The sequence below is a fragment of the Chelmon rostratus genome, chromosome 13, assembly GCF_017976325.1.
Source record: "Chelmon rostratus isolate fCheRos1 chromosome 13, fCheRos1.pri, whole genome shotgun sequence".
In the NCBI taxonomy this organism is placed as follows: domain Eukaryota; kingdom Metazoa; phylum Chordata; class Actinopteri; order Chaetodontiformes; family Chaetodontidae; genus Chelmon; species Chelmon rostratus.
The window spans coordinates 9789926-9799155 of NC_055670.1; the positions used below are offsets into that span (position 1 = coordinate 9789926).

A 9230-nucleotide genomic window follows, 5' to 3' on the forward strand; every position below is an offset into this window, starting at 1 on the left:
TGTTGCAGTAAGGTCATTGAAAACCTTATCAAAGTCATGCCAATATATCTGATCTTTCAACTTTAACCTGCATTTTTTTCAAGTTAAGGTGAATTTTTACTGTTAATTATTTTTATTAGGTTCACTACGCTAGCTGGGGAACACAGCTGCATTAAGACTTAATGAGTTAACAAAAACAATTTGGTATAGTAGCATGGCTCAGTCAAAGGGCAGGATAATTGATTTGACACAAAGATCAATTATCAGTTTAATCATTGGGTTAGTATAAATCTCATTAAAATCAGCAGGTCAGAGTTTTGTCATGCAAATACAAGTTCTTGAGGCCATGAGTGGAACAAATCCAGTCTGAGTCAGATGTGTGTTTTTGGTACCTTTGGTAAGAAACCATGTCTGTGAAAATGATCTTTCAGCAGATGAATGTGTGCAACATTCAGCTGGTGGATGTTGGGATTTGCTGCTCTGTAGTGCAGAGTGTAAGCAGCACAGGGAGACTATGTTTCAGCTGTCTTCATGCTAAAACTGAGGCCTTCAAAAGAGAGCTGTACTGTGTTTGTAGTAGAAACATCAGCTCATATCTGTTATGTATCCAAAGATGCATACAGCTGATAACACCTCCTGCATTAACTGTTTAAACTCCACTATTTCAAAAATAACTGAGGCGTTATATATACACACAAGAGCTGCAACTAATGACTATCTTCTTAGTTAAATGTCATAATTGAGGAACTGGAACAATGTTTGGTACTTGTTATTGAAAATTGTCTTAAATTACAACTAGTTTACCAAAGCAGCTGGCCATGAAGTGTCTGTCACTCCAGTGATTTAGTATCACACTGATAAAGTTGGAGGACCTGAGAGAGACTGACTACAATTTTAATATTGTCACTCAATCATTTTTGTTAGATGCTCCATTCCTGTCAACACAGGCTTGCTATTAAAAATGAGACATCTTAAGACATCATCTTAATTTTTCTAATCTTTCGCAGGCTGAGATGTACTAACCACAGCAAGTTAATTGATCCTCATTTGTAAAAGTGCCCCTTTAATGAACTAATCACTTAAGCTCTCACGTCTGTAGCTTCTGTCACTTTGTGTTTTTAAACGAGATGTACATAAACAGCTGTTGGTGTTAAACAGGATTTATTAGCATTACATAGCCACAGAGCCATAATTATCAACCTCCAAAGTGCCATTTGTTCAGTCAGCAGATCAAGAAATATTTGAAAGGGATGAAGCCAATTTAAATAGTCAGGGGATTATAATGCATCATAACTATAGTAGGAACATGTCAAAGAAAGGAACAGGAAAAATATAAAACACCTCTCCAAGAACAGGTTTTGATAATAAAGAATCATCAGCGTGTCGGTACCAGCTGCTGAATCAAGCTGACTCTGGAGCAGCAATAAAAAGCTGCACAGGTTTAATATGTGGCATTGGTGTAAGTATTCCTGAAAGCAGAATCAGAAAATAACAGCATCTTTCTATACAGTTTTGACTACAAGACAAAGTTTTCATCAAGTGATTCATAACTTATGATTTCCTCTCACACACGTTAACAGACTTAAAGCCATGAAGATGGAAGGAATCACTGCACGGTAATCAATAATGATTTAATAAGCGCTGAGGTACAGATGCCGTGAATGTGACCAAATTATAAATAATTAAAGGAAGAGATAAATGACGATGACGTGATTCTCCAATTCATTTGGAAACATTCCTTAAACTAAGTTCAACACATATCCAAGAGTTACATTTTTTTGGAAGTTATTGCATGAGGTACTCACTGCTACACCTGAAAAATGATGATGGAAAAAACAAAAATCTCTCAATTAGTGCACGAGATATAAAGCATGAACTTAATCTTTAAAAAATGTACAATCACACAACTTGCTGAACAAGTAGTACTTGTGCGTTGATGACCATGATTCTTGAGTGTGTGTTGACTACAGTTAAAAAACGTGTTTTTATTTTTTGTTGTTTTTTTCTTTTTCTGTTAACGCCCTGAGGAAATTTGAATCTTGAGGAAAAATGCGCATTTCCAACAGGGACAGCAGGCTTAATGTGGTAGAATAATGGTTATGGCATGGATGTTATGGAGACACATGGGATGGTGTGGAGATGATGAGGAGGGGCAGGTTTGTGCCCGGTGTGTAGTCTCCCTTTCAGTCCACTGCAGTGGAGGGTTGGCAACAGAGAAGCACTCAGGACTCTGCAGTCTCTTTGGCCTGGGCCTTCAAATCCTGATTGTACCTATTAGGGAAGAAAAGATAAGAAAAATAACATTAAGATAAGAAAAATTGAACAAAATGTCTCTGCTTCTGTGCTGCCTGATCACTGTGAATGCAGAAACACACACGAGCTGAAGCAACGTTATTCATTCCCTCATTAAACTCAGCCAGCAGCTGAATGATTTAGTGGCATTTTGCCCTGGGTTTCATCTCTCAGGCTAAATACAGGTTGCTCTCCATTGCAGGTCCGGCCCAATAGCCACACTTGCAGCATTTGAGAGTGGTCAAGTACCCAGGTGCCTGTTAAGACTGCCAACACGCAGAAGTTAATCAGAGCTCACCGCCACCTGATTAATAAGGACGACCTGTCACTAATGCAAATACACCTACTGTGCATGGTGCATTCAACTCAGATGATGCTGTTAGGACATGAAGCAAGATCCATGCACAATGTTACAGTCACAAGCAGATGACAGTGAAAAATGCACATTCAGAAATCGAGTTATCTAGAAGCAGAGGTGCACTTAATTTGTTGGTGTCTGTCTGGATCGTAAATTGCACGGACAACAACAAACGTGGTGAACTGTGTTGATACGCTGAGCTCTGAATACTGCTTCACAGTGGTAAAATAAGAGGTGTGCTTCAAGTGTGGGTTAACCTGGCGTCACATGCCCAAGAGCACCACTGGGACAGACCCTGTTAGTGGAGGTAGCCGGGCCTTTGAGCAGCCTGAGAGGAAGGCTGCAGACAATACGCTGAGTGAAATGCTGCCACACCCCCCTCATTCAATCTACACTTTTTTTTCCAGGTAATCTTTGACCATCCATCAACAGTAGCAATATTTCTTTAAGCGAATATCAGCTCTCTAATCAGGGGAACTTGAAATAAGTAGTTAGCACATAAACAATACAGATATTTACAGAAAATTTCTTTTATTTTATTTTTTAGGGAAGTGTTGATTCAACTTTATGGTTAATTTGAGGACTTCCTGTGGGGAAATAATGTGACAATGCCCGACAGCTCTACCATAAATATCCACTTAGTAAACACTGCAACTGTCTCCTGGACTACAGTCTGGTCTGACAGGGATCACATTCATTCACTCACAGCTAGTTTATTTGTGACCATGTCCCACCTCCTTCAGTCTTCATTGTCATTCAGTGAGTTTTACTCTTTATGGCAAATGTTTCACCTCATTTCCCAGAGTTCAGTCAATTGTTGACATTGGAAACAAAGCACACATGAAAACTACTGTATCAGCTGCAGCGACTTCTAAACAGCAAAGAGTAAAGAATACACATCCTACAGAAAGCTACTGTGCAAATATTTTGCATTACTTGTTAAAACTGATCATTAAAATGGTTCAAACTCAGATAATAAATCCCAGATTCCCAAAACACTGGGAAAGACTGGGAAAGTTGTGGAACGCTCCAAAAACACCTGTTTGGATCATTCCACAGGTGAACAGGTTGATTGGTAACAGGTCATAGCATCATGATTGGGTATGAAGGGGCATCCTGGAAAGGCTCAGTCGTTCACAAGCAAGAATAGAACGAGGTTCACCACTTAGTCAACACATGATTGGATAAAGGATGTTTCTACATGGGCTTGAGAACACTTTGTAAAACCGTTGTGGGTAAACACAGTTTGTTTGCAAATGACTGCATTGTGTTTACGTTTTACACGGCAGCCTAACTTTGTTGGAATCAGGGTTTGCGAAGTCAAGTCATTCATTGGCAGAAGCTGGTGCTTGGCCAATCATGCTGTAAATTAACCACAAACCTCCAGATCCTGTAGAGCTGAGAGGCTCCTGCGCTGCCCACAAAGAAGTTGACGCAAAACAGGTTCCAGTTCTTCGGGATTATGACCAACGAGTATCTGGACCAGATCAGGCCTAGTGGCGAAGGAGAGCAGTAAGAGTGAAGGTCGTGCACACTAATGGTAAACCAGCTGTCGCTCGTGAGAACAGAGTCTATGTTTTGGCAAAGGAGTGACAGATAAGGCTTGTTTGAGGAAACATGTTGCAAAAGCAGATACATCAGGCGACCTTTAGCACAGATTGTTCAAATTCTCTCTGAACGCTGGGTTGATAAACGAACAACTTTGAAATGGATATCAAGAATTCAAGGAACAGATTAAAAAAAAAAAATCAATGACACAATTCATGGCCACTTCTCTGGACCAAGACGTCTGAAGTGGAATGTAAACAATATTTTTCCAACATGAATTCTAATCTGGAAGCAGAGGACAAATAACTCAAACAACTCAAACATTTTCCTGAATCACACCCTTTCTATCCAAAAAAACAAATAAATGTATGTTTAAAGCAGCAAAGTTATGCCCACAGAGGCTTAATGGTAACATGTGCATATATCAGTTTCATATTGAAACTGATTTAATCTCATCTTACCTGTGGCTGTCAGCACTGCAGACTGGGAGGTACTGAGTTTTTCTGCTGGTCGAGTCATATCAGCCAAACCAGCGACAACCAGACCCTGTTGGAGATGAAGAGATCACGATTATAGTCCTCCATCAAACCTGGTGTGGATTTTTATTTAGTGTATGTGAACAGATCTATTTCAATTGAGAAGACTATTTATTACGTAATGGTGACAGGTTAAGCCCTTTTTGTCTAAATCCTCATTCACACATCTACTACATCTACACAGCTATTGATCATCACTATCCACACATGGTGCTGATGCAAGAATGGATGGGGTAAGGGGCAGTCCAGAAAAATAAGAAGATGGGGCAAGTTCGGATGTACGTGTGCATGGCAGAAGACATCTCTTATTATTTTCAGGAACATGGCGGGTTCAAACAAAAGAACATGTATTGACTGTTAGTAATGAAGTGTTCCTCCTTCCATTCACAACTCTGCTGTAACGGTATTTTCCCTGAAGTCTTGATGTGAGAAACTGCCTTTGCAGATTTCCCTGAATATTAATCCCTTCTCCATTCACACCTGACCACATGCAGAAAATGTTCCAGGACATTTCAGGGATGGACTGCATGTGTGACAGGGATATTGCAACGGTTCTCGTGAGATGATGCGGAGCAGGAAAGCAGCAAAACACATTTCTGCTTCACGGCATTGAGTTGATCTGTTCTTATAAGCAACATGTGACAAGGGGGCTGCATGCAGACAGGCTGTGCTTTAAATAGCATCCTCTAAGGTAAAAGTATCCTTAAACAAATTAAGCAGCTGAATGTGTGGAAATGCACTTACCCATTTAAACACTGGGGCCCAGAAGAAAACTGTTTTTGGACCTAAAATTCAAACAGAAGAAAAGGGAAACATGAAATTTGGCTGTTATTTTCCAACAATGGATATTTCAAATATTTGGTTTCATTTCACAGCTCTTCAAGGTTTTCTCTCTGAGGCAACTGATCTGCCTGCTGGGATATTATAATGAAACCCAATTCCACACAGTCAAGCCTGAGTGTCTGCGTAACGGATACGTGCGCACCTGAGTGTGTCTCAACACACACTGGAAGCAGACCAAATGAACTTCATTAGCTCTGTATAAATGGCTTCACAACAGGAGGACAGATGTCTGTGCAGCTGCTGGTCTGGAATCTTTTATCCTCGACATTTTTCCAACATTGATGCAACAGTGAACTTCTCAAACAAAATTTTAATAACTCGTTTAGCTGGCTTTTAGTCACACAACAAAAGCCATCTGAAGACGTCATAAAAAGCATTTTTCACTATCATTCATCATTTTATGAACAAAAACAACTGACTAATTGAGAAAGAAAGATTAATGGATAACGAAAACAGTCAGTCAGAGCCCTCCACTAGTCCATACAATACCACATGGGAATTTTCATTGAGATTCGGACTTGTTTGTTTTTTGTGGTGATACCTTTGAACTCCTCTTAAACCTGAACTTAACACCATAATAAACAAAGCAAAGCAATGACACAAAGCATCATCAGGTGGATATCACACACCTGAACACCAATAACCCAGCTCTTGAAAAATATGAAATGTAGTTCATGTGTGTTATGTCAGGTGATAACGTGGTCTGATTTCATCTCATTAACACAGCTCGTCTTCCTTCCAGGCTGACACGTAAAAACCAGACAGTCCAGCCTGAGTATCTGTGTAACAGATAAATGGACACCTTGGTGCGTCTGAGCCACTGGGAGAAGACTCTCAGCCGTAGCACAGGGAAGAAAAATGGGCAGGACCATAAAAAGCTGCTGGTCTGGAGTCAGCTTTCCTCAGGCTGAACTAAAAGTAGGACTTCTGTCACTGCAAATCATCGCTGAGGGAGTTACCTTTTGTCGCCGCCCCTTCATACCTGGTCAGAAAGTTGTCCTTGACAAGCAGACCTCCAGTGCCCTTAGTTAGACAAAACAAAGACCAGGCTGTCCCCAGTGACGCCAGTGACTCCTTAATCTCTAGTTAATATCAGCGTCAGCCAGAGCTGAATGCGTGTACAAGTTGCACCCACTGAACAGCAGAAACACATTCAGTTTAGTAGGTACTCCAAACCAAAGACTTCTGCAGTGTAATGCAATAAATCCTACGTCCCTCCAGGCTGTCGTTTGTGGTGCTGCTGAACTGCGCTGCCTCAGACCTGGAGGTGTTTATACTTAGTCTGGCCTCATTTACAGAAAGTGGGTTGACAAAATAATACACCTTCATGAAGGCAGGAGTTTTTGCACGGCTGTGAGGACGTTGCATGTCCACTGTATCACAAGATTTAGCCAAACTAAGAATGCTATGAATTGTGATTGCATCTTCAACAGTAAGTCCAATTCAACAAAAGATTATTCAGCAGCAATTTGATAAAGGATTGCTCCTTTTTAGTCATTCAATCAAGCACAAAATGTCAAGCGTTTGCTTTTTCAGCTTGAAAAATGTGACAGTTTCCTGCTTTTCTTCGTTTTACTTTATTTTACACTGAATATGTTTGACTTTTGTACTGCTGGTTAAGAAAAGTAAGGCATCTGAGGATGTCGCCATGGGTTTTCAGTACTAATGGGAACCATGTGTCAGCAGACACAGAATCAGACTGGCCAAGTATAAAAAAAAATGGTATTACACTGTTCTCAATGCACTAAGCACAGGGATGGACAACAAACAGCTGACAAGGACAACAAATGCAGAACAGGTAAAGGTAAAGATTGGTAGAGAATAAAGAATAGTCAGGACAGTAATGTACACCAGCAGGTAAAAAAGATGGGTGGGTTTATATGTAAAAAAATCACCAATAACCAGCAACATAAATAAAACTCTACTAAACAATTAAATTAAAGAGAAAAGCTGATTATTAATATGTGGATTACTATTTAGTAACTGAAGCATCATCATAATATGACCATAAGATCAGATTTAACTGTTAGTAATTATTTTTGAGCAGGCCTCATATGTCCGCCTGGTGTTTGGAGGATCTCTCCAGGGACTGAGAAAGATAATAACATGACAATAACATGACAATGGTGCTGGTTAAGGACCGACTGAAATGACACTAAATTTTGATTTTCTTTTTTATGGCAATACCTTTGATCCCCTCTCACAATGTCCATCACAATAAACCTCTCGGCGACAGGACACACACAGAGACACAAACTTCCCCCGTCATAAACTCGGCTCTTGCTCGCAGACTGAGCTGCTTAGCTGGTGTTATCCTAGCAGATTAGGGTCTCCCAGAGCAACAATGTCACATTAAAACAATGACTTTCATACGGCTCAGTTTCCACGAACAGACCGCAGCTGCTGTCTCTGCGGGACAGCGCATCCACATCACCTCCACCACGTACAGCAGCTGTGGAGAGCCCGCACCAGTCACCCACCACCAAGACCCAGCATGCTAATCGAGAGGCTGGATGATAAACTCTGCATTACCTGCCGGGTGGTTGTACAGAGGTCTCAGTTTGGCGGGCAGCATGTGCTCGATCCTGTCCAAAATCCTGTGATAGGACACTCTCAGCGCAGCCATGACTGTAGATGTTCCGATGGAAATGAAGACACTGACGGAACTTGAAGCTAGCTCGCTAAATGGTTAGCTAGCTAAGGAATTTCTTAAAAGCCACAGAATTAAAAAAAAAAGTGTGCCTTCGCCTGTTTGTACGATGTTGTCAGGAGAATAATTGACAGGTAGATCAAAGGATTGGAGAGGATGCTGCTGTCCTACTGGCGACCTTCCCCCGGTACCACTATGGTCATGCTAGCCCTGCTAGCTTGTCAGTAGCCTCTTTCGGTCTGACCGACAAGACGAGGTGACTTTCTGTACAACGCAACCTACCGCGTGAGGGGCGGTGTTACACGATTCCTGTATCCTAATTGGGCCGCCTGCTCAGGACTCGGATTTTATTGGTTGATATGTGTTAGCTACTTTTCCTGCCCAGCGTTTAATAACTGGGCGGACACAAGTCTCTGATGAATCCAGAGCTTAGGCGCTATATCCAACATTACAAACACAATTTACAACTATCTTTAGATATGACATAATATAACTTGGATGTAAAGATCCAAAAATTCGATTCCTTTGACTTTTGTTACGAAAGTTATTATTATAATGGCAACGTTTTTATTCACAAAAGAATAGCCCGCCAATATGTGCTGTTTTCCTTTGTGATATTACATATTTGATGAATTCTCTTTAATAATGCAAAAAACAGAACACAATACTGTGTTATAATCACTGTATGCCTATAATATGTAGAATGTTATATGCCCTATCTTTTTATTATACTTGTTTTTTTGTCACTGTTTGTTTTTGTTTGCTTCATATTTTCAGTCATTTGATATGTACCCTCCCTTTCAATTGTTATTTATAATTATTTTGTTGTGAAATTCTGAAAATGGAATTTAATTCTAATAATGCTTTGAATTTGCATATTTTCAATAACATGTTTTCAAACATACATATATGAAATTATGAGGACCCCCAATCTTTGTTAGGGTGAATATTTGATTTGCACCATGTGGGACTGATTTAGAGTGAAACGAATGAGTATTTTCCTGTATCATAATAAAATGTTTCA

At 40.2% G+C, this 9230-nt stretch overlaps 1 protein-coding gene across 1 annotated transcript; it reads right to left on the bottom strand.

The window, feature by feature from the left end:
* Positions 1 to 1925: 1925 nt before the first annotated feature.
* Positions 1926 to 8445, bottom strand: mpc2b (mitochondrial pyruvate carrier 2b). Its single transcript, XM_041950806.1, has 5 exons — positions 8089 to 8445; positions 5458 to 5498; positions 4639 to 4723; positions 4011 to 4122; positions 1926 to 2250 (listed from the first exon to the last, which is right to left on the bottom strand). Exons 1-5 carry the CDS (start codon positions 8180 to 8182, stop codon positions 2202 to 2204), a joined length of 381 nt encoding a protein of 126 aa, XP_041806740.1. The 5' UTR covers positions 8183 to 8445; the 3' UTR covers positions 1926 to 2201.
* Between the last annotated feature and the right edge of the window lie 785 nt (positions 8446 to 9230).

Bases quoted from the DNA above. Each gene is read 5' to 3' on its own strand.
- mpc2b (XM_041950806.1), bottom strand. From the start codon at position 8,182: ATGGCTGCGCTGAGAGTGTCCTATCACAGGATTTTGGACAGGATCGAG. The intron at 4,724-5,457 runs GTAAGTGCATTT...CATCTCCAACAG, and splicing joins GGGCCCCAGTGTTTAAATGG to GGTCTGGTTGTCGCTGGTTT. The intron at 2,251-4,010 runs GTTTGTGGTTAA...CTTCCCTAATAG, and splicing joins CAGCTCTACAGGATCTGGAG to GTACAATCAGGATTTGAAGG.